Raw genomic sequence first — 22,984 nt, 5'->3', positions numbered from 1 at the left:
TGACCCAGGGAAAGCATGGCTGTCATCAGGTTGTTCCTCCTGACACACTCGGCTTCACTGTCCTGAGACCTCTTTACAGCAGAAACGAGCACTAGAACATTCATAAAGAGGACATTGGTTATAGCAGTGTTCCTTAAGTCACAGCTGTGTACTACAATTTTCAAATATTTAGCATTAAAGAGTGAATCCTTTACCTACCCCTAATGAAAGTATAGCATTAAATGGCTGGCCCTAGAATCCCTTTCTCACTTGAATTTACTCCCCTAAATTAGATATCTAATTGACTCCATTACAGAGAAATGCTCTTTTCTGGCCAATATTCTTGAAACAGCCATCATTCAAGAAGAGATAACTACTGCCAAAATACCTACCCTTTAAGTAAGAACCAAGTCTTTCACTGATCACAGCTTTAAAAACCAAGGCTTCTGGAGTGCTTACTACACAAGAAAACACTTTGGCCCACTGAATATAGGTAACTAGTAGTTTGAATTGGGTTAAGCTTCCAGAAGATGTTAAAGAAAAGCTCCTGAGACCGTCCACATAAAATAGTGACTTTATTATAAAGGTGCAAAAGCATGTTTCTAGAGGCTTTCAAACTACCTGTCAGTTCCCCATCCACATTCGTCTTGTTCCCAGTTACTCTCCAGCATGGAGTCTCTGGTGTCTGATGAAAGCTGAACTACACCTGAAGGCCTTCCCACACTCTTTACATTGGTAGGGTTTCACACCAGTGTGAATTCTCTGATGCTGACTAAGGGATGAACTCTGGTTAAATGCTTTGCCACACTCATTGCATTCATAGGGTTTCTCTCCAGTGTGAATTATATGATGTCGGATAAGGGCTGAGCTCTCACTGAAGGATTTCCCACATTCATTACATTTGTATGGCTTCTCCCCAGTGTGGGTCTTTTGATGGATTATAAGATTTGTACTTTGACTGAAGGCCTTCCCACACTCACTGCACTTGTAGGGTTTCTCCCCAGTGTGAGTCCTCTGGTGGTTGGTGAGATTTGCGCTCTGGCTGAAGGCCTTCCCACACGTGTTGCATTTGTAAGGTTTCTCTCCAGTATGGATCCTTTGATGCTGAATAAAGGCTGCACAGTAACTGAAGGCCTTCCCACACTCACTGCACTTGTAGGGCTTCTCCCCCGTGTGAGTCCTCTGGTGGTTTGTGAGGTTGGCACTGTGACGGAAGGTCTTCCCGCAGTCACTGCATTCATAGGGCTTCTCTCCAGTGTGAATTCTCTGATGCTGAATGAGGGCTGAACAGTCACTGAAGGCTTTCTCACACCCGGTGCATTTGTAGGGCTTTTCTCCAGTGTGGGTTCGCTGGTGTTTTGTGAGGTTTGCGTTCTGGCTGAAGGCTCTTCCACACTCGCTGCACTTATAAGGTTTCTCTCCGGTGTGAACCCTCTGGTGCTGAATAAGAGATGAGCTCTGGCTGAAGGCCTTCCCACATATATTGCACTCATACGGCTTCTCCCCAGTGTGGCTCTTCTGATGCTGTGAAAGGGAAGAGCAGTAACTGAAGGCTTTGCCACATTCATTGCATGTGTATGGTTTCCTCTGGAAGCTCTTTGTTTCACACTTGTGGGGTCTCACTTCCATAGGAACTCTCTGTTGTGGAGAAAGGACTGGTCTCAGGTTGAAGCTCTTCCCCCCTTCACAGTTCCTATGATCTGACTCCCCAGGGGGCATTTCTACCCTTGTGTCTTGGAATGATTCTTCAGAAATGTCTTGCTCTTGTGGTGATTCAGATATAATCTCCCAGTCTGAAAAAAATTCAGAAAGGTAGTTTAAAAAATTCCTTTGGTAGAAGAAAAGATACTGAAATACAAAAGACGGGGAGTTTGGCTGAGCTCTTATGCAGACAGGTTTGGTGCTTCACTTCCTCTCGCCTAGAACATCACTGCCTTACGTTCCTGTTCTAAACCATGAATAATGACCAAGATGGCTTTTCACACAGCACCCGCTAGCCTCCACCCCAGATGTGATACTCCTTTTCTGATAACTCATCCGCTTTTGCCAAGTATTGGGGGGTAGTCTCAAGCTGTCTCAGTTCTCAGTGTGGTTTTGGGCAATCTGCTTACCTGGTTTAAATCACTTTAAAAAGCTGATGTATGATGCAGCAACATGAATTATTTAACTTCTTCTGTATCAACAAGTCTTCTGTTGATTCCCTCTACTATAGTTTTCATTTCAGTTACTCTTCAGTTCTCATTGGTTCTTTTTTATATTTTCTCTGTTGAAGTTCTTGCTGAGTTCATCCGTTTTTCTCCTGGGTTCACTGAATGTCCTATAACCAGTGTTTTGAACTCTGTATTTGGTAGATTACTTGTCTCCGTCTCATTTAGTTCTTTGCCTGGGGTTTTGTCTTATTCTTGCATTTGGAACGTATTTCTCATTTTCTGTCTGGAAGGAGTGGCCTTCCATAGGAGCTCCCTTTTCCCCCTTTGTATAGCCCTGTATGTTTGGCAGGTCAGTTGGAGCTTGGGGTGTGGAATGCAGGGAGGCTAGGGGCAAGCCACACTGGGGCTGCCTTGGCAGGCTGGGTGAAGCTAAAGCAGTCATGGGCTGTGTGGAGTCCTGTGGGCAAGCCTCGCCTGGGCCGCCTTAGCAGATTTGCTGGGGCTCTAGTTGGAACCAGTTGAGCCCACAGGGGGTTCCAGGGTGAAGCCTCATTGGGGTTGCCTTGGCAGATTGGCTGGAGCGGTAGTTGGAGTGGGGTTGGGCTGCAGGGAGTCTCGAGGACAGGTGCTTTGGGGTGCCTTGACAGGCCAGTTGGAGGGGCTTAGACTGAGGGGAGTCCAGGGGCAAGCCACAATGGGGCCTGGAGCTTTAGCTGTAGCAGGTGTGAGCCACAGGGAGTCCTGGGGGCAAGCTGTGCTGGGACCACCTTGGCAGATCAGTTGGAGCAGGATCAGGCCATGAGTCCAGAGGTCAAGCCATTCCAGATCCTGGAGCTGTTGGGACAGGTGTGAGTCATGCCAGGACCACCTTGGAAGGCCAGCTGGAAGCTGAAGCAGGCCACAGGGAATCTCAGAGGTAAGCTCTATTGCACGGGAGCCTGGAGTTATAATTGGAGCAATTGCAGGCTGTGGGGACTCTTGGGGACAAGCCATGGAGCTGGTTTGGACCTAGATCCTGGTGTGCACTCTGACAGCCTTGGCTGGCTGGCTAGAGTGCCTGGATTGTGCTCCTGCCCATGTGATTCTGGGGGAGTGGGTGGGCAACAAATGGTGCTCTCCCTTCCTGTAGTTCCCCTCCCATTTAGCAGATGCTCTAGGGTTAGTAAATGGATTTCCTTCCTGTATAGTCTAGGTGCCTTTTAAACCTTTTTTTTTCTTTTCACTTTTCCCCAGGACGGGCAAGTCTGCAAGCAGGCCTTTCTGGTCAGTGCATTGGGAGAGGGGTTCCCACAGTACCATGTCTTGGTCTCTCCTACCCATTTCTATGGGGTCACTTTCTTGTTTCTTGTGCAGAAGCTGTTCAGTCAGCTCTCAGTTCTTCAGGGGGATTCCTCTGCCTGTTGGTATAAATTCAGTGTGTTTGTGGGAGGACATGAGTTCAGGATCTTCTTCCTACACCGCCATCTTGGACTGGAGGCCCCAGAGTTAACTATTGTTATCCCTCTTTGGGATCTCATTCATTTTAAGAGAACATTTTAAAATGTGAATTAATGTATAATATTTGGAAGTATTAAAACTTAAGTGAACCATAAGGTCCCAGACACCTCTGTCTCCTACATCGAGGCTTGTAGGTAAGGGAATGGAGCTTTAGGGAAGGATATGGAGTTTCCTTTCATAGTTTAACTGAAGAGATTCTTTACGTTTCTACCTTATTTCTTAAAGTAGGGAATAGCAGGGTTAGTTCTAGGTATCCTTAATTTGAATTTATATACAGAATTTTGACCCATACTGTCTGGGTTCAAATCATGGCTCCACCTCTTATGAGCTGTGTGACTTTAGACAATCTTTCTATGCTTTGGACTTATTTGTCAATGTAGCTCTCATGCTGCAGAATTATTGTGAGCATTAAATGAGTCAAGGCACATAACGGATCCAGAACAGTACCTGAGGAATAATACGTGTTTTACGAGTGCTTGTTACCTTGGACCTTTTCCTTAGCTTCGCATTAAGCAGGTTTCTGTCTAAGGTACACATGCATACGGATGCCCAACCTACCCTGAGAACAGAAGTCCCTGCTTCTGGGCGAGAGTGTTCTCTATGTACTTGATTACATATGACTCTGAGCATCTATCTGAGTAAAAGACGAACATGAGCAATTCAGAAGATCATGTGATGTTCATGAATTGTCATACCTCCTCCCACCTTTCCCAAGTGTTGCATCTTGTCTAATGACATCCCAAACTGAATATACCCAGAACAGAACTGCTGATTTTCCCCTTTAAGCCAGTGTCTTGGTCAGTTTTCCCATTCACCCAAATACTCAGGCCAGGGTCATCCTTAATGCCTCTTGCTCTTACTTCCAGTTCACTAGCAAGTCCTTTTGGCTTTAACACCCAGATATGTCCTGCCTCCTTACCACCCACAATCATCTCACTGGAGTATGTCTGCAACAGATTCTCAGCCCATCTCCCTGCTTCTACTCTTGAACCCTGAAAGTCTTCTCCACGTTACTGCTGAGTTATCTTTTAAAACACAAATCAAACATTGTTCCTTCCCTGCTCAAAACCCTCAATGACTTCCTTTCCTCATACTTTAATGAAATCTAAATCCCTTACTATGGGCCTCCAAAGCCCTACATGATCTGGCCCCTGCCTACCACTCTCCCTCTTCAGAGTCTTAGGGTCTTCTGATCCTAACACAAACCAAGCTCATTCCCAACTCAGAACCTCAATACATGCTGTGGCTCAGAATGTTTCTCCCCCAAATACTTACATGGCTGTTTCATTCTCTTCCTTCAGATCTCAGCTCCAATGTCACCTCCTCAAAGCGATCTTTCCTATTCATTTGATATTAACACCTTGCTGACTGGCTACTTCGAGCCAGAACTTGCCCGTGCGGCCGGCTACTTTTCCGCACTTGAATATTAAATGAAAGCATCTAAATAAACTTAAACTTACTTTATTTTGTTATATCTTGTATTACTATACACTGAAATTAAATATATTGCATATATTTTAATATTTATTGAGTGTGATATATTGTATAACATGTATCTACATGCAATGGCACTAAAGTTTTACATACATACTGTGTTTCACTGCACTTTCCCTTAGAAGAACATACTTTACACACCCTAGTGGGATTTTTTTTTTAACCGCTGGTTACTATTCTTTGTAAAACATGATCTTTTAATTTTCCTGATAATCTGAATGGCAGATCTTTATTTGGGGCTCTTCTAGGCATAATGGAAGAGGTGCTAGGTTGTGTGCTGCATTCTGATGAATTTTCTGTAATCCACTTTCTAGCGATTTCAAGTAGAAAATTTTTGTACCTTTTTTTTATTGTAGCAATAAATTTTAAATGCATCGAAAAAGGCACAATTTATCAAAAATAAAACTACTTTTTTATACCACTTACTATTGTGCAAGATATTGCCATATGCTAAATATTGATCTACTCAGTTGACTCCCTTCACATATTGGTTTGAGAAGTAATGAGATGGGAAAAATCCTTATCAAAAAATAAACTGGTTACTTCATTTATACTTTGTGGGTCTTCAAATTGAACAGTTACACCTGAAGTATCTGTATAATCCTCCAAGGCTGGTAAAATGTCTTTTTCTGCCCATTCAGAATTACTTTCACTGTCAGATACTATCACTATCTTCCAACAAAGTCCTATCTTCCAGCTGACTTCCAGGAGTCTGCACAAAGTTACTCAGCTGATCAAAGTGTCTGCACATAATTCAAATGTTCTTCTCTGCCTCGACTTGTCTTTTTTAAAACTTTGCCATAATAAAAGATGGATGGAAAGAATTAGACGTATCGCGCGTCATGTCTCTGGAAGTACTGATGAGTTGAGAAAAAAATCAGGCATAACAAAGGAAAGCTAGGGTTGGCCTAAGTAAGCACCAAGCAGTGAAGTGCAGACAGGAGTTGTCTCGTGACTGGTCAGCAAGGTGTTACCTACCCCCATCCCCCTCTGTGTTCCCATTCTCGCCTTTGTACCCTACCCAGTTCCTATTCCCTATCAAGTGCATTAATGTAGGTTCCACAGGGGCTTCTGCCCCCGGTGCTCCCTGCCGTCACGCTTGCCCACTTACCTGGACAGGCACTCCTCAGGCCTCCCTCCAGCAGCCACGGGCTTTCCCCTTGTTCTGACCGGGAGTCCGCGCCGGGCTGGGAGACTGGAAGTCCTGTTCAAGGGGAGAAAAACAGGCTTTAGAGATCTGTCCTAAAAGCTACCCAGAACTCGGGAGTGGAAACAGGCCAGTTAGGTCACTGATTTCATTCATTCAGCAAATACATACTGAGCACTTACTTAGTGCAGGGCACTAGGGAACACAGCAGTAAAAAAGACAAGTGGTGTCAATGTCTTGGTAAAGCATTTCCGGAAGGAACTACACAAATAGCCTCATGGAGGGAGTAAAGCCAAGTGGTTAAGCTAAGCCCATAAAGCAGGCTGTTTAGGGAGATGGGAAATTAATGACTGGAGGGAATTGACCTGAAGACCCCAACCCTCCTGGGAAATGGCAGGTGCGGCCCTGGGGGGGTGGGGGGGGCAAAATGAAAATGCCTATTTCCCAACCAAGAATGCAGAGACCTTTTCCTAGGGAATGAGGAGGAATAAACACTGTCCCTCCAGGATGTCAGCAATTCAGGATCATTCACAATGGAAAGGGCCACAGGTTTTCAGAATTTAAAATAGTTTCCTTACCCAGTAGGACCAGGTTCCTGGACTTTTCTCGTATCTCCTCGAACCTGGCCCTTGGAGCAGGGACTGAGTGCCTCCACTCTTTGTGGGTAAAAGCTACAGTCACATTGTCGAAGGGCGTGGATCCCTGAAACAATAAGCACATTTCTTCTTGCCCAGTAACCGTAGGATATGTGGTAAAGAGGGAGGTGGGGAGGTTGGTGACTCCGGGTCAGATGGCTAGCAGGCCTCGAAAGGGTCTTTGAAAGGATTCAGGGCTCTGGGTAGTTAGAGAAAAGCACTTATGTGCTTAACACTACTGGATATTGACATACAAATAAAATACAGTCTCCACATTTGTAATTCTGGTAGATTTTATGTATGACTAGACAGAAAATGTGCGTATATATGAACAGTAACTAGACAAAAAATAACAGCTGCTTGGGAATTAAGAGCCAATATAGAAAAAATTAGAATGTGAGTTTACGCAATGAACAATCAGGTGCAAATTAGCAAACAAATGTGAAAGCTTAATGTTTTCAGAACAATTAATAAATATCCCTGTGAACTCAGATATCACACAGTACAGCAGGAGAGCCAGGCACATACCCAACATCTGTTATGTGTCAAAGACACAGACAGACCAGTTTATAATAGAAGAGGAATCCTTGGGTGGAGGGCAATCACCGAGCTGGCCTTGTAGAAGATTACTCGGAAGGAGCAAGAGGAGGATATCATCCAAGGTAGGGGAAGCACCATGAGCAAAGACATAAGAGGCAAGAAAGTCTATTTTCAGCTCAGAACAGGACCTCCATTCACCTACTTGGCCACCCAGAAACCTGAGTGTTATCCCTCCCTTTCCTGCAGTTCCCCACAAGTCAAGGGCCTAGTCATTCTTCTGCCTCAGTATCACCTATGTGTGTCTTCTTTATTTTTCAGGTTTCTACAATAAACATGAATTCCTTTTGTAATTAACAACCAAAACCTCCTTAATATAATAGAAAAAGGCTGCCTCTCAGTCCATTTCCAACTTACGTGTGGCCCAGCCGTGAAGAGACCAGCTACCATTCCTTCCACGGCTGTGCTTTCCTCGTGGGAAAGGGTAGGGTCTGGAGGAGGTGGTTCTGGAGGGAGAGAAAGAAACCAATGAGGCATAAAGATGTATAGCCCATTAAGCTAGAAGGGCTCACACCATTCTGAAGAGGTGGAGGTGTTCAAAGGACACTGAAAGTTTCGGGTCTTGGGCTGAATTTGCAGACCTGCAGTGGGATGTAAACTTCCCCGTTCGTTTCTTCTGCCTCTGAAACCCCATCAATTCAGTCACAGGTAGGGAGGCATTACAGTGAGACAGACTCAAGTATCCCAATCCACCACTTACCAGCTGTGTGCAGATCACAGAACCTCTCTAAAGCTCATTTTTCTCATCTGTAAAATGGAGGTAATCCCTTGTAAAGTTGTTGCTTTGAAGATTCAAGGAAAATGCATATAAAGCAGTTGGCACAGTGCCTAGCAAGTAAGTATATGGTTTACAGATACTACCTATTTGGAGAAAGTGGCTGTGCAAATTTAAGACATTTGTCTAATCAAAAGAAGGGGTAATGACCGAATAGGATTCATCCCAGGAACACAAGTTGGTTCAACATAGACAATCTATGTAAGATACCACATTAATACAAAGGGAAAAACCCCCACATGATCAATAAACACCAAAATGACCATTTTACAAAATATGACACCATTTCATGATAAAAACAATAAACCAGGAACAGAAAGGAACTTGCACTTAAGAAAAGGCATCTATGAAAAGCCTAGAGCTAACCTCATGTTTAGTGGTAAAAGCCTGATGCTTTCCCCTGTAAGGTCAGAAACAAGCCAAAGATGCCTGCTCTCACCACTTCTATACAGTATTTTACTGGAAGCTCTAGCCAGGGCAATTGAAAAGGAATTAAAGCTATATTCATGATGATATAATTTTGTATACAGAAAAATCTTAAGGAATCTACAAGCTTCACAGATAAACAAGTTCAACAAGGTGGCAGGATACAAGATGAATATACAACAAAGAGAGAACCCACTTAAAAATGGATTCAAAAGATTTGAATAGATATTTCTCCAGAGGTATTTCTAGGTACTAGCAATGAACAATCCAAAAGTGAGATCTAAAGCAATTCCACACTTACACTAAAAACTACTGAACACTGTTGAGTCAGTGCAATCCCGTATCAGAACTTTTACAAAACATTAATAATTAAAAGTGTGGTACTGGTGTAAGGGCAGACATACAGATCAGTAGAAAAGAACTGAGAGTCCAGAAATAAACACATTTATGAACAATTGATGTTCAGCAAGAGTACAAAAAAATGAGGAAAGAATCTTCAAAAAATGGTGCTGGGACAAACAACTGGACATCCACATAAAGAATGAAGTTAGAGGCTCTAACTGGGTAGTTCAGTTGGTTTGAGCACCGTCTCAATATACCAAGGTTGCAGGTTCGATCCCTGGTCAGAGCACGTACAAGAATCAACCAATAAATGCATAAGTAAGTGGAACAACGAATCGATGTTTCTCCCTCCCTAAAAATCAAATAAAATTAAAAGAATGAAATTAGACTCCTACCATGTACTGCTAAGAAAAATGAACTCAAAATGGGTCAAAGACCTAATGTAAAAGCTAAAACTCTAGAAGAAAACATAAGTATACATTTTTATGACTTCTAATTAGGCAACAGTTTCTTAGATACGGCACCAAAAGCACAAGCAACAAAAGAAAAAATAAGTTGGATTTCATTAAAATTTAAATCTTTGTGCTTCAAAGGACACTATAAAGTGAAAATATAACCACTGAATGAGGAGAAGTATCTGCAAAATCGTAAGTCTTCTAATGGTCTGTATCCAGAATATGTAACACTTTTTTTTTTTTTAAAATATATCTTTATTGATTTCATAGAGAGGAAAGGAGAGGGATAGAGAAAGAAACATCCATGATGAGAGGGTCATTGATCAGCTGCCTCCCGCACACCCCCGACTGGGGATCAAGCCCGCAACCCGGGCCTGTGCCCTGACTGGGGAATCGAACCCCATCACCTGGATCCTAGGTCGAGCCAGGCTGGAACTCAGTCTTAACATTCAAAAACAAAAAGACATATAAAATGGGCATAGGATCTGAATAGATATTTCTCCAAGCAAGATGTACAAATAGCCAAAAAGTACATGAAAAGAAGCTCAACATCATTAATCATTGGAGAAATGCATATCAAACCATAATGAGGTCCCACTTCACACACACTAGGTGGCTAAAATTTAAAAAGATGGAAAACAAGTGTTGATGTGGAGAAAATGGAACACTCAGACATTGCTACTGGGAATGTAAAATGGTGCAGCCACTGTGGAAAACAGTTTGGCAGCTCCCCAGAAAGTTACACAGAGTTATGACCACCAGTTCCTCTCGCAGGCATATACCCAAGAGCGATGGAAACATGTCCACACAAAAACTTGTGCAGGCACGTTCACAGCATTATTCATAATGGCCCAAACTGGAAACCACCCAATGTCCATCAACCCAGGAACAGGTAAAATGTGGTATATCTCTATAACGGAATATTATTCAGCCATAAAAAGGAATGAGGTACATTCATTCATGTTACATTACCCTAAGAAAAAGACACATATTGTACAATTCTATTTTTATGAAATGTCCAGAACGGGCAAATCCATGGGGACAAAAAGTAGATTAGTGGTTGCCAGGGACTGGGAGGAGGGGGAAGAGGGAGTGGTTAATGGGTATATTCTTTTCGGGGTGATGAAAATGTTCTAGAAATAAATGGTGATGGCTGTGCAACTTCGCAAATATACTAAAAGCCACTGAACTGTATACTTTAAAAGTGAATGTTACAGTATGTGAATCATATCAATTAAAAAAAAAGTAGAGGTAGTCCAGTCCTCAGATAAAGAAGTGAAAAGGCCTGGACACAGGTGCTAGTGCAGACCTCATTTCACCGAGCTGCACCTAACTGCGGCATCTCATTCCCCTCTCTGGAGAGGAAGCTAAGCTCCTGCTCCCGTTCTCAGGCCTCTGGGAACACGACACAAAATGCTGGGTGTCAAACTGGACTCGATACCCGGACTCCTTGACCTAGGGGAGGACGGCACGGGCCTCGATGGTTAAGATTAAATGCACATTTGTTCTGTTCGGCAAGGCGGCGAACGTGCTTTCAAAACTGCTATTTTATTTGATGCTTACAGCTCTTACAGGTAAACGAGGTACTCAATGTTATTTTACCCTTTCCTTCATGAAGAAGCAGGTTAGCAGACGTGGCAGGTACCCCACAGCGTAAACAGGACTTCTGGTTCCAAATCCCCAGCAACCTCCGGCAATTCAACAATCCACTAACCCACCAATCAGGGTTGAAGCGGCGCTCATCTCAGTGGAGCCGAGAGGCTCCTGTTCCGAGCATCCCTCGCTGCAAGAGCTGGGAGGCCAGAAGCAGGAGACCCCGAGTACGTCCCATTTTCCTTCCAGGCCCCTTTCTCTCTAAGATGCTATCGGGATGAGGGGCTGGGTACTCAGGGGTTAGTCAGGCCTGAGCTCCTCAAATCTTTTTGACCCCGGAATTCTTTTTTCGAAGAAAGTCGTCCCTAAGTGGGAAGGATAACAGCAAGGTCGCCGGGTCGCACAGCAGTAATAGCGGGCAAGCTGGGACAAGAGGCCGGACCTCCTGCAGACCGTTCCCGCCACCACTCACCTTCCTCCAGCATTTGGGTCTCGTCACGCGACACCGCCTCCCAGCAGCTCTCTGGGCGTCAGCGTCGCTTCACTGCAGCCCGAGCCCCGCTCTGACGGTGGGCTCTCCTCTCCGGCCTCTCCCCTCAGACGCCGGGTCTGAGCCAGCGGGGCTGGGCCCTGGGAGCTCCGGTGGGGCCTGCCCTGCCGGGTCTTTCACTGTCTCCCGAGCCACAGCCAGGCCTCGGATCGGGAGCCCGAGGCGCAAACCACTCGGTGCCAAACAGAACACCGAGCGAAAAAGTCGCTGCGGCTACCGGAGAGGGCTACCGGTCCCGGCGCGATGGGAGAAACTGCAGCTTCAGATCCTGCCAAACGCCAAAGCGTCACACTTCCGGTCTTGCGCGCACGCCTCCCAGCCCCACTACACTCCATTCCCCAGAAGTCTCCGCGCTCTCTTCCTGGCCAAAGCCTTTCTTCTCTCCCGGCGCCGCGCACCCTGCTGGACAGTGCTTCCCAGAAAGGCTTCCTCCAGTTCGTGCGCCCAGAACCTATTTCCCATCATGCTATGTTGCACATGCCCTTCTGGTCCACCGGAATCCAGGCCGGGGCCTCGGAGACCGGAAGCGACTTGGCGCGAAGGATCCTGGGAGTTGTTTCTGCGCATGCGTATGTCTTCCCTATCATATCTTTTTCTCTCCTTTTATCTCCCTCTATTGTCTCTCATCTCTCTAAATCTGTATCTATATAATAGAATTATCAATAGGCAGAAAACTGGAAACAATCTGAATGTGGAACAATGTGAGGTTAACTTAAGTTCCAATATAGTCTTAAATTCAACAACTATTTGAGCACCGACTGTTTGCCACATACCATGACTCCAATGGCAAACAAACCCATCATCGCTAAAAAAATGAAGAAGGCTTACATTTCAAGCTGGTGGCCTGAACTTACACATTCACCTCCTCTTCCTCCAAATCCCACTGAAATGACAGTGAAGCTGTATAAAAGGGAACAAATCCACCAGAACCGAGAACGGGTGGGGAGGGGGGTGCAGAAGCTGCAGTTAAACCCCTAGCTCTTCCTTCCTGAATGGGGACCACTGGAGCTCCCCATAGATTTGAGATAAACCCGCAGCATAAAAGAGGACCAATTAAGCAGCCTGATCAAGTGAATCCAGAGGAAATCAGACAGAAGACAACTTTTGAAAAGTTAAAATGTAAAGTTTTCCCCCCAAATACGTTTTTATTGATTTCAGAAAGAGAGGGAGAGATAGAAACATCAACGATGGGAGTAATTGACTGGCTGCCCGTCCCCCTGCTGGGGATGGAGCCCACAACCTGGGCATGTGCCCTGACTGGGAAATGAACTGAGATCACCCGGATCATAGGTCAATGCTCAACTGCTGAGCCATGCGGCCCGGCAAAGATATAAACAGTTTTATTTGTAACAACAAATAAGAATCGTTGAGGATGTGGAAGATGAGGGACTCCTGTGCCCCGCCACTGTGAGTGCCAAATGGTGCAACCACTTTGGAAAACAGTTTGACAACTTCTTAAAATAGTTAAACGTAAACTTAACATGTGACCCAGAAGTTCCACTCCACACTAAATGTGTATGCAAATGTTTATAACAACTTTATTCATCAGTCAAGAGCTGGAACGAGCCCAGATGTCCAGTGGACTGCCACTCAACACAGAAAGGAATAAACTCCGGCTGCACAAGCACAGAAAATCTAAAACACACTCTGCTGAGTCAGAGGCCAGACTCAAAGGACCACAAACTACATGATTCCATTTTTATGAAGGTCTAGAAAAAGCACAAGTATAGGAATGGAACACATCTGTAGGTGCCGGGGCCATAGCTATAGGGAGGAGACTGACTGCAAAAAGACACAAGGGGACATTCTGAGGTGATAAAAATGTCTTGACTACGGTGGTGGGTACACAGCTGTATACCTTTGACCTCAGTCATCAAATTTTATGCCAACAATTGTTGAATTTTATAATATATAAAATGCCTTAATAAAGCTCAGAGAAACCCAAACAGCATTCTGTAAAAAAAAACCAAAGTATAGGATGCTGTGAAAAAAATGCATGTTGAAACACCAACCAAAAGGTATCGGGAGTGGTAACACCGCTAGCAGTGTAGACCTCAGAACAAAGTCTGTGACCAGGGAGAAAGAAGATCCTTTCATAACGATGAAGGACAAACCAATTAGGAAAACGTGACAATCCGAAGTGTGCCACACCTGGTAACAGGTACCTGAAGCAAAGCCCAGGAGAGCTGCAGGGGAAACGTCCACATGTGCAGGTGGGAATCTCAACAGCTCTCTCTCAGTAATTGGTACAAGTGGACAGAACGTCAGTTGGGATGTCGGGGACCTGAACGACGCTCCTGAACTAATTGGCCTTCGTAGAACACTCCACCCAACATGACAATACGCTTCTCCACCCAGCCGGTGGCCGCCACGCAGCACTGACGACAGTGCAGACGCGCAGTGCCGGACCGGAAGACGAGCCTGCACGTGGACGGGACCTCGCTTCCGCAGGGCGCCCAGGAACTGGGTCTTGCTAAAGCTGAGAGCTGTTCTGCGTATTACTTGGCCCATTTTACTGAAATCAGAGCAGCTGCTGCAGGACCTTCCAGACACTGGCCTGGGGGTGCTGCTCTCCCCACCGGGCTGCCATGGACCGCTGCCTGCTCTCGCTGTAGCTTAACAGAAACCGCAGGGTGGGCGCACGCGGGGCTGCCCGGCCGGGGAGCGAATAGCGGCTACGGAGCGGGGCGTAAACCCCAGATGTCCCGGCGAGGCAGGTTTATGGGACAGGAAAATGCGCTCACAGAGAGGTCGGGACCCGATTTTCTGAGTCAGATCTTTTTCTTAAGTCCTCACCTGAGAATGTGTTTTTATTGACTGTTACAGAGAAGGGAGAGAGAAACGTCGATGCGAGAGAGAAACATGGTTGCTTGCCTCCCACACTCGCCTGACTCGGGATCACACCTGCCACCTTTTGGTGTTTGGGACGACAATCCAACCAACTGAGCCACTCAGCCAGGGCTCTGAGTCAAGTCTTTATTTGGCAAAGTTCCTTCCTTATAATACAACTCTGTGAGATCATGGGCCACCACCACCCAGCCTCCAAAAGCACCTCCTCTAGAAAGGGCGGAGCCAGGAGTCCCCCTCCTCCACTGTTGCTCTCGTGTCATGACAGAGACCGCAGGTGGAGGACTGGCCACAGGGCAGCGAAGACTCTCCAAGATGTCCCCTCTTCCCATCTCAGAGCAGCAGTGGGACCTGGACCCAGGGACTAGGAACCTCATGCCCATGGCTTGTGAAGTGCAGAGAGCTGGGCAAGGAGGAGGAACCCGGAGGACAAGGCTGCGAGGGGCTGCGGTCCTGGATCCTGGCTCTCTGGGGGGCAGGTAGGGTTCTGGGCTCTGGCTGAGGCCCAGCCTGAAGTCACAGGCAGGCTCTGTCCCCTCCAGAGCCCAAGGCAGCCCACCTAGGAGGGACAGCCACTCCCAGGAAGGAGCTGTCATCGTCCCTCAAAATGGGCTGTGATTTGCTCCAAAGTCTTTCCTTTGGTTTCAGGGACACAGAGCAAAGTGAAAAAGACACTCATGATGCAGAAGGCAGAGGCGAGCCAGAAAGCACCGTAGGGCCTGAGCACCTCCTGCAGAGAGAGAGGAAGAGCCACAAGTGACTTGGCAGAAGGCTAGGAGCCCTCACATGATCGTGAGCCAAGGCCCCTGCCTGCCCCGCCCAGGCTCAGGGCAGTGAGGGTCCAGCTGGGTCATCTAGAAGCAGGGCTGAGCGCTGTCCAAGGTGTGGATGTTGTTGCTGGGGAAACAGGCTCACTGTGATGCAGTGATTGCCTCCAGGTCAGAGACGTGCTATCAAGTGATGCCTGGGCTCTCATGCCCAGGGTCTACTCCAGAGCCCACAGACCACCCTCTACACTTAGCTTTGGTCCTGCCCTCCGAGGTCCCTGCCCCGGAGGAGCCTCTCCTTGTACGGACGGAATGGTGAGCGTTGCAACAGCAGGCCGAGATGGGGCAGCGTGAGCACGCAGGACACTGAGGGCCCACAGGCGTGGAGGGAGAGTGAGCAGTTCCCTCTGGTCAGAGCCTGTCCACCCCTCCCAGCCCAGAACCACAGGGCCCTCCCTTCCCAGCTCTCCTTTCCCGGAGCAGCTGCCTGAATGGGCCCGCGTCCTGGACAGACTCCAGTCCAGCCTTGCACATCCACACCTCTCAGGACCCATCTCCCCGGCCCCAGCCCAGCTTCCTGGTGGTTCATTCTCCCACCACTGTCCACTGCTATCCCAGCCTGTCATAAAGGGGACCCTGTCCTCTCATTCCTTGCTGTCTCTGGCACCACGAACAGCCTAAATGTAGAATGTACCAGGACACCTGGGAAATGAATGCCTGAACAAATGCTTGTCTATCTGCTCCAACGCCACGCCCCCCACTGGCTGGGAAGCCCCGTAGGCAGGCGCCATGTCTTTGTCAGTCTATCCATGAGATGATAGTTTTACCACATAGCCCTACCTCCCAACCTGTGTCCCCAACATCCAATGAGGGAGGCCCACCCTACTGTCCTCTACCAAGACAGCCTGAAGGCCCCTGAGTGGTTACAGCCTGGGTTCCCCACCTGCCCTGGCCCGTCAGTCTCCCCTCTGCCCTGACCAAGACAGCTGCTGTCCCAGGAGGGCAGGGCCTCAGCCTGTACACGAGGCCACTGATCCCGGGTCTTTTGCAATGAGAATAATCTAAAAGTGCTTTTCTGCTGACTATGGAGGGGAGGCCACCAGGGCCTGTACTCACCATGAGGCTGCTGAATTCTTTTGTCACCAGAAAGGCCATGAGCCAGTTGGTAAGGACGCAGACGCCGGTGGCCACACCCTTGACGTGCAGAGGGAAGATCTCAGACATGAGGAGCCAAGGGATGGGTCCCCAGCCCACAGCGAAGCCTGTGGGAGCAAGGCAGGCGTCAGAACCCACAGGGGCTGGGTCCCTCGGCTGGCAGCAGACTCCAGGGCTGAAGCCTTGCCAGGCTGCCTGGCATGGGCTGAGGGGACCTGGGTTCCAGTTTGGGCCCACCAGCCCTGCGCATTCCTGCTGTGAGGTCTTAGGCTAGGCTCTTCCTTTCTTTCACTCGGGTCTTTTCTCTATAGAATGAATAACAAAGGGACCTACTCAGCACGCTGGCAGGACTAAGTGAGAGGAGCAGAGTAGGGCTTAGCTCAGTGCTTGGCCCATGGTCAGACCTATAAATGCAGACTTGTGGACCTATATGGACAGGTGAGGCCAGGTAGGCCTGGACCTGCTGGGAGCCATAGGGATGCAGCAGTGACAGGGCAACCCCATCAGTCCCCACCCAACCTCCCCACAGGCCCCCTCTCACCAGCAATGAAGAGGCACATGCTGCCCACTGCCAACCAGGCCAGCCCTACACTGACACTGGCAGGCTCCATGGAGACGGGCGCCAGAAGGTCCATGTGTGAGGAGTTGCTGGGCCCTCCCTGGGTCAGCTTGAAGTAGGCACCGAAGACACTGGTGCTGAACACCATGACTATACCTGCAGGCGGAGGGCAGTGCTGGGCAGGGTACTGGGGAAGTAGCCCAAAGCCCGGGCATATGGCTCCCAGGGCAGGAGTCTCAGACCAGTGTGGCCACAGCAATGTGGCCTGGACACCTCAGAGAGAGGGACAGTGAGCGGTACCCGGGAGCCCTGACTGGGTGGCACCCACTCCAGCCTGGCCCTACCAGCCCTGGCTTGGACCTCAGACCTCAGCAGACTCTAAGAAGCTCCCAGAGGCAGAGCCTCGGCCTGAGGAGCAGTAACGAGTGGCAGTGGCACTAGTGGAACTGTCTCCCTGTAGTACCAAGTGCTTGTGGGCCTCAGCATGCAGAGGAGCTCCCATGGACCACCTCCTGATCCTCACGATGGCCCACATTTATCCCCATTTCAGAGTGAAACTGAGGTTCAGAGAGGCAAAGCCACTTGCCCCAAAAGACCACAAGCTTCAGAGTTACTCATCGTAATCTTGGGCCCCTATGGCACCTTCCTTGTAGGTTCATTGCAAAGGTTAAGGTGTGATGTGGAGACGCCATGAGATCAGGCCTGGTCTGTAGCGAGCACTTAGTGAGTGCTTGCATTAAATCTTGGTCTTATCTCAGGGACACCTGTCCTCCCACAACATGGTGGCCTCAGCAAAGACCCTCCAGTCTGAGGTGAGGAGCCTGGCCTGGGCCACCCCACTTGCACAGCTCTGAGCCTGAGCCTCACCTGACAAGGTCAGGAGCAGCCGCCGCCCAGCTCTGTCCATGATGAGGGCTGCTATGGCCGTGAACAGCACCTGGATGATGCCCACGATGACAGAGGCCAGGCTGCTGTCCTGGGAAGACAGGCAGAGGTGGCTCAGGCAAAGACCCAGAGACTAGGCCGGCATGGCATCTGGATGAGGCCAGCTGGGGCAGAGGCCTCTTTACCTTGAACTTGGCCTTCTCAAAGATGGTCTCTGCATAGAACATGACAGCGTTGATCCCTGACAGCTGCTGGAAAACCATCAGTGAGATGCCAATGGCGAAGGGTTTGTAGATGCCGGGATGCCTCAGCTGGGCGAGCTGGAAGCCCTGCTCAACAGAAACTGAGCGTTAGTGCTTCTCTCTGCCCTCTCCCGAGGGGCACCAGGCTCTGAGCCCACCATCCTAAAGCCTGGTGGAGGGAGGGAGCCTCAGCTTCTTGTCTTGGCCTCATCTGGGCCTTGGGTCCACAGACAGGTATCTGTATGACAATAGCCTCCTCATTTGTAAGGTGACGAGGTCCTCACCTCCGTATAGCCCTTTCTGATTTGCTGGGAGAGCCACAAAGAGGAAAGGGCAAACGGGTCCAGAATCCCACCAGCCTAGGGCCTGGGCCGAGTGCCACCCTCCACCCCAGTGAGTCCTCACCACCACCATCAGCAGGAATGTGCTATGACTCCTATTTTACATGAAGAAACTAAGGCTTGACAATGGAATGGTCATACGGCCTCTCATCCCCTGCCATACAAGCCCCCGCATAAAAACCCAAGTCCTCAAGTCTGCCCTGCCTAGCTTTCCTCTTCAGTAAGATCAAGGTTCAGGCTCTCCCAGTGACCTCCAAGGCCAGGGCCCAGCCAAGCAGCAGGGCTCCAGCAGGCCTTTGCTGGCTGGCACGGGACAATGCTGCCCCCACCCCGTGTGTGTGTGCGTGTGCGCGCGCGCGCGCGCGCGCGCGCGCGCTCACACATCCTTGGGAACAGGCTGGGCTGGCCTCTCTGGCTGCAAAGGAGTGAAACGTCACTGACCCCTTCCCCCAGCTCCACCTCCCAGCCCCTCACCTGGTGCTCAGCCCCGACAGGGGGCTCTTCCCAGCCCTGCTCGGAGCCCCACAGGAACTGCACAGCGGCCAAGGCTTCCTGGCGCTTGTGCTGAGTCAGCAGGAAGCGCGGGGTCTCGGGCATGAAGCACATGAGCAGCAGCATGAAGGAGGGGGGCACACAGCCCAGCACGGCCAGCCAGCGCCACTCCAGGACCCAGCCTGGATGGGGGTCAGACGGCAGAGCCTGGGTGAGCCGGCCTGGGCCTTCTCTGAGTGCCAGCCCCCTCCCCAACCCCAGGGACCTGGCTTAAAGGGTGGGGACCGCCCTACCCCTGCATGGCTACTCTCAAGTTTGTTACTGATACTGGCTGAAATGTGGAAACGATGACGGTCATGTTATTATGCTACACTGGCTCAGTGAATATTGAAGTAGCCGTTATACAAAGAACAAGGTGCTAGCTATGTGATGACAGGCACGGCACGGCACCATCTGTGTAAAATTTCGGGGGTGGGGAGGACAACTATGCATAGTCCTCATACAGTCTTCACGCAGACCCTCCTCAAGAGGCAGGCAAGGCTGGTTCTCAGAGAGGAAGGGGGCAGGGTGGGGGCACTTTTCACTGAGCACCAGAGGATCAAGTCACAGGAGCTGGAGATAATTCTGTGGGTGCATTGATACCCAAGTGTCTGTCCCAAATGTCAGTGTGTGTACAAGCAGGACTTTGGCACACTGCTGGGCCTCCTCGGCAGCGGGGCTGCTGGTAGGACTCTGAATTAGTCAGGATGGTAAGTGGGTAAGAAGAAAGACCACGAACCTGCAGATCAACCATTCCAAAGACCCACAGGGCACCTGGCCAGGCACCACCACACCCATCAGGCCCGAACCCCCCGCAAGCTTCCACCCCTCCCTGTGGTTCTCTGGCCATCCCTTGACAATCTCATTGGGGGCTGCTGCCAGGCACTTTTCATGTGTCAATTTAAACCCTCAGCAGCCTTGGACTAGGTGGGGTTACCTCCACCTAAAGACAGAGAAAGTGAGGCTCCCAGGGGCTGTGTAAGCAGGCCACAGCCACACAGCCAGCAAGTGGCAGAGGTCCTCCCCTAATTTGGGACTGTCAGTATGAAGCCTGCCCTCTTTCTACTCCAGTTCTGGGGCAAACACAGCTGTCTCCGGGGCTGGCCCAAGCTCTGACCCTGAGGTCCCTGGAACCCGCCTCCTGTAGGTACATCCAGTACTGCTTCTGAGGGAGAGATGCTTGGGCCCTCTGAGCACCTGGGCTAAAGATTTTTGGGGTGCCCCACCTGCCCCTGGAATCCTGTTTGTCACTACACAGTGAGGTACTGACCTAAGCAGTCAGCCCTCCCCAGGCCCTTGGAAAGGGCTTCCGCCCTAGGAAGATGAGTACATCACTTTCTTCAGCTCTTCCGGGAACTTGGTCACAAGACCCACATCCCAGGGTCTCAGGGAGGGGTCTGGGAACCTAGCACCCTGGGTGCTGGCTGTATGACCTCAGGCTGGTCCTGTGACATCTCCAAACTTCAGTTTCCATATCTATAAAGTGGCCACATGGCCATGAATAGGGATCAGCAGAGGTAACGTGAAAACTCTCACCTGCCAGGTAGGCTAGGAGGATGCCGATGACGACCATCAGCTGCACACAGGAGCCGAGCAGCCCCCGCACTTCCGGGTAGGCAATTTCAGAGATATAGACCTGTCAGCAAGTAAGATGCCGCTGAAGGCCTGGTGGGCCCCCAAATGCAACACCCAGGCCAGAGCCTTCCTCATACTTCCCCACACCCCACCAAGTGACCTGCAGCAGGTGTTTAAAGGGGGTTAGGGTATGTGGCTGCTGTGTGTAGGGTAATAGGTGGGTGGGGGCACAGAGCTCTTCAAACTTTCATTTAGTTGTGTCATTACCCTTGATACAATGCAGATTCTGGTGCAGTAGGTCTGGGGCAGGGAGTAGGTCTGAGATGAGATTCTGCCTTTTGCCCGAGGTGACACCTGGGCTGCTGGCATGGTGCCCTTAGAATTAAAGCAGGAACTCTCCTCAATGGCCCCCCAGTGACTGTGCTCATGAGCCAGAAAGGCCTCACCCATATTTCTGGGTTACTCCATACCTTAGGTCCATGACTTGTGTGTTTTTGCCCAGTGAAAATCCCAAAACATAAAATCCAACCCAGCTGTCCAGCGAATGCAGGTGAAATGAGTGGCAGGTGCAAAGGGATGACCAGGGAGGACCCCAAGCCACTGCTTTCAATCTCAACCAGGTTGGGGTGTGGGCGGTGGATCTTCCAAGCCCATGGCCAGCAGCAGTTCACTGGCCACTCAGCGATTCCGGCTTCGAGGGTCCAAGTCATGATAGTGCTGATGTGCGCTGTCTCTTGATTCGTCACTCACTGCATGAGGTAACCTGTCATTCTCAATTGACAGGGGAGGGAACTGAGGCCCAGAGAGGCGCTCTGCCCTGGGAAAGTGGCAGAGCCGGGATGTCACCCAGGTGTGTACAGCTCCAAAGTCAGCTTGGGCAGTGCCAGGTCAGGAGCTGGCAGAGAGAAGCAGGGAAGCAGCCGGAGGGCTGGTGTGTGAGCAGTGAAGGGGAGCGGCAGGTGGCAGCAGCCTTTGTCCCCAGGACAGACCAGGCAGGATTTTCCTGCTAAACTGTAGTCAGTGGTCTGAATGACAGGGGCATCCAAGCCATACTGTGAGGCTTCTGTTGACCATCCACAGGTGCCATCTGATTTGTAGAGTAAAAGGGGGCCAGGTTAAGTGGCACAATCCAGGGTAATCGCTTCACCACTGACTAGTTGAGCCTGGACAAAGGACTTCACCTTTCTGAAACTTACTTCATCTGCAAAGGGGGCTAATAACAGCTGCTTTTTCCAGGACTCATCGCGAGGGTGAGGGAGACAAGCAGAAAAGGGCCACCTAGGGGACCGCGAGGAGAACCACGCCCCAACGTCTGCTCCTTTTCCTCGGTCCCTGGGCGCGGGACTTGGGGCCACTCACCGGGGCCACTAGTGAGGCAATGCCGCAGGCTAGGCCGGTGAGAAGGCGGCCCCCGAACAGCATCCACACTTCTCGGGCGGCGGTGATGATGGCAAAGCCGGTCACGAAGGGCACGGTGCAGAACAGGAGGCTCAGCTTGCGCCCCGCACGGTCCACCAGCCAGCCGCCCAGCACACCCCCCGCCGCGGCGCCCAGGGTCACGATGGCCTGGGGGCGATAGCCGGCTGAGAAGGGGGCGCCAGGGGGTCGTGTCCCAACCTCGCCCTCCACTCCACCCCCAGCGGCCTCAGAGGGAAGGAGACTGAGTCCCTGGCTGGGGGTCCGGGAGAGTGAGCCCTGGCAGGGGAACCGGGACGTCCTCTGCCGAGGGTCTCAGTGCTCGCCCGAAGCAAGGCAGGGGAAGGGTCCCATCACGGGTCCGAGGGGGTAGGCGTGGAGGGTCCCAGGCAGAGGTCTCACCCCGAACCAGGAGGCGGCGTCATCGTCCAGGCGTGGGGCCGGGGGCGCGGCGCGCCGCAGGCTCGGGATGGCCGGGGAGCTGTAGCCGAGCGCGAAGCCGAAACTGAGCGGGCCCAGGGCAGCGGCGAAGGCGGCGAGGAAGACGCGGCGGCCGCGGGGAACGCTGCGGGGATGAGGCGGTCGGTGAGCGGCGCCGGCCTGGGAGCAACGAGAGGGGTAAGGCCGCGCCCCAGGCCCAGTCACCCGCCCACTCACCTGCCATCAGGCGGCAGCAGGAGCGTCTGGGTCTCCTCTTCGTCCTCAGGCGTCATGTCCGCGGCCACCTGAACTGCCACGGGTCCCGCGACTGCGGGCTGCCCCGGCCTCTCCCGGGAGAGCCGGCCAATGAGCGCCTCTGGGAGGCTCCGGGCAACGGGCGTGGGTGTGGGGGTGGCCAATAGGAACGCAAGGCACGGTGAGCGTCTGCGTTGAGATCCGCCCTTCAAATCGAAGCAGACCAATGGAAGCAAAGATCCGGTTGGCGAAGCGCATTGGAACCGCCCCTAGGACAGAGCTGCACGAAGCGGAGGGAGGGCGGAGTTTGTGTCTGGGCCGCCCTAAACAGAACCGGCCAATGAGGGTGGA

The 22,984-nt window shown here is 50.4% G+C and overlaps 2 protein-coding genes across 9 annotated transcripts; both read right to left on the bottom strand.

Moving 5' to 3' along the window:
• Positions 1–537: 537 nt before the first annotated feature.
• On the bottom strand, positions 538–11,960 carry ZNF79 (zinc finger protein 79). Of its 4 annotated transcripts, XM_016210989.2 has the most exons (5): positions 11,563–11,960; positions 7,857–7,945; positions 6,846–6,969; positions 6,232–6,324; positions 538–1,772 (listed from the first exon to the last, which is right to left on the bottom strand). In XM_016210989.2, exons 1-5 carry the CDS (start codon positions 11,573–11,575, stop codon positions 637–639), a joined length of 1,455 nt encoding a protein of 484 aa, XP_016066475.2. In that variant the 5' UTR covers positions 11,576–11,960; the 3' UTR covers positions 538–636. The 4 variants fall into 4 exon arrangements, with proteins under 4 accessions (XP_016066475.2, XP_016066477.2, XP_016066476.2 ...); XM_016210991.2 differs by lacking the exons at positions 6,846–6,969; positions 7,857–7,945; positions 11,563–11,960 and adding exons at positions 2,091–2,963; positions 3,446–3,526 and having other exon boundaries at positions 6,232–6,317; XM_016210990.2 differs by lacking the exons at positions 6,846–6,969; positions 7,857–7,945; positions 11,563–11,960 and adding an exon at positions 3,446–3,526 and having other exon boundaries at positions 6,232–6,317.
• Positions 11,961–14,180: 2,220 nt separating this feature from the next.
• Positions 14,181–22,699, bottom strand: SLC2A8 (solute carrier family 2 member 8). Of its 5 annotated transcripts, XM_016210994.2 has the most exons (10): positions 22,616–22,699; positions 22,361–22,523; positions 21,902–22,108; positions 20,504–20,603; positions 18,911–19,110; positions 18,039–18,182; positions 17,836–17,944; positions 16,951–17,124; positions 16,371–16,516; positions 14,181–15,217 (listed from the first exon to the last, which is right to left on the bottom strand). In XM_016210994.2, the coding sequence occupies exons 1-10, from the start codon at positions 22,669–22,671 to the stop codon at positions 15,080–15,082; spliced, it is 1,437 nt and encodes a 478-aa protein (XP_016066480.2). In that variant the 5' UTR covers positions 22,672–22,699; the 3' UTR covers positions 14,181–15,079. The 5 variants fall into 5 exon arrangements, with proteins under 5 accessions (XP_016066480.2, XP_016066483.2, XP_087679052.1 ...); XM_016210997.2 differs by lacking the exon at positions 16,371–16,516; XM_087822926.1 differs by lacking the exon at positions 21,902–22,108.
• Positions 22,700–22,984: the final 285 nt, after the last annotated feature.

Source organism: Miniopterus natalensis, chromosome 12 (genome assembly GCF_054644295.1).
Source record: "Miniopterus natalensis isolate mMinNat1 chromosome 12, mMinNat1.hap1, whole genome shotgun sequence".
NCBI lineage: Eukaryota > Metazoa > Chordata > Mammalia > Chiroptera > Miniopteridae > Miniopterus > Miniopterus natalensis.
The sequence above is the reverse complement of the archived record's forward strand: the minus strand, read 5'-3'. Positions and strand labels throughout refer to the sequence as shown.

What these genes read in the sequence shown, in the direction of transcription:
- ZNF79 (XM_016210989.2), bottom strand. An exon ending in TCTTCACGGCTGGGCCACAC is followed by an intron (nt 6,970 to 7,856) that starts GTAAGTTGGAAA and finishes TTATTGTTTCAG; the next exon opens with GGATCCACGCCCTTCGACAA. An exon ending in CCTGAGGAGTGCCTGTCCAG is followed by an intron (nt 1,773 to 6,231) that starts GTAAGTGGGCAA and finishes AATTTTTTTCAG; the next exon opens with ACTGGGAGATTATATCTGAA.
- SLC2A8 (XM_016210994.2), bottom strand. Translation starts at nt 22,671, where the DNA reads ATGACGCCTGAGGACGAAGAGGAGACCCAGACGCTCCTGCTGCCGCCT. An exon ending in CCTCCTAGCCTACCTGGCAG is followed by an intron (nt 19,111 to 20,503) that starts GTGAGAGTTTTC and finishes ACCCCCATCCAG; the next exon opens with GCTGGGTCCTGGAGTGGCGC. An exon ending in GCTGCTCCTGACCTTGTCAG is followed by an intron (nt 17,125 to 17,835) that starts GTGAGGCTCAGG and finishes CTCCGCCTGCAG; the next exon opens with GTATAGTCATGGTGTTCAGC.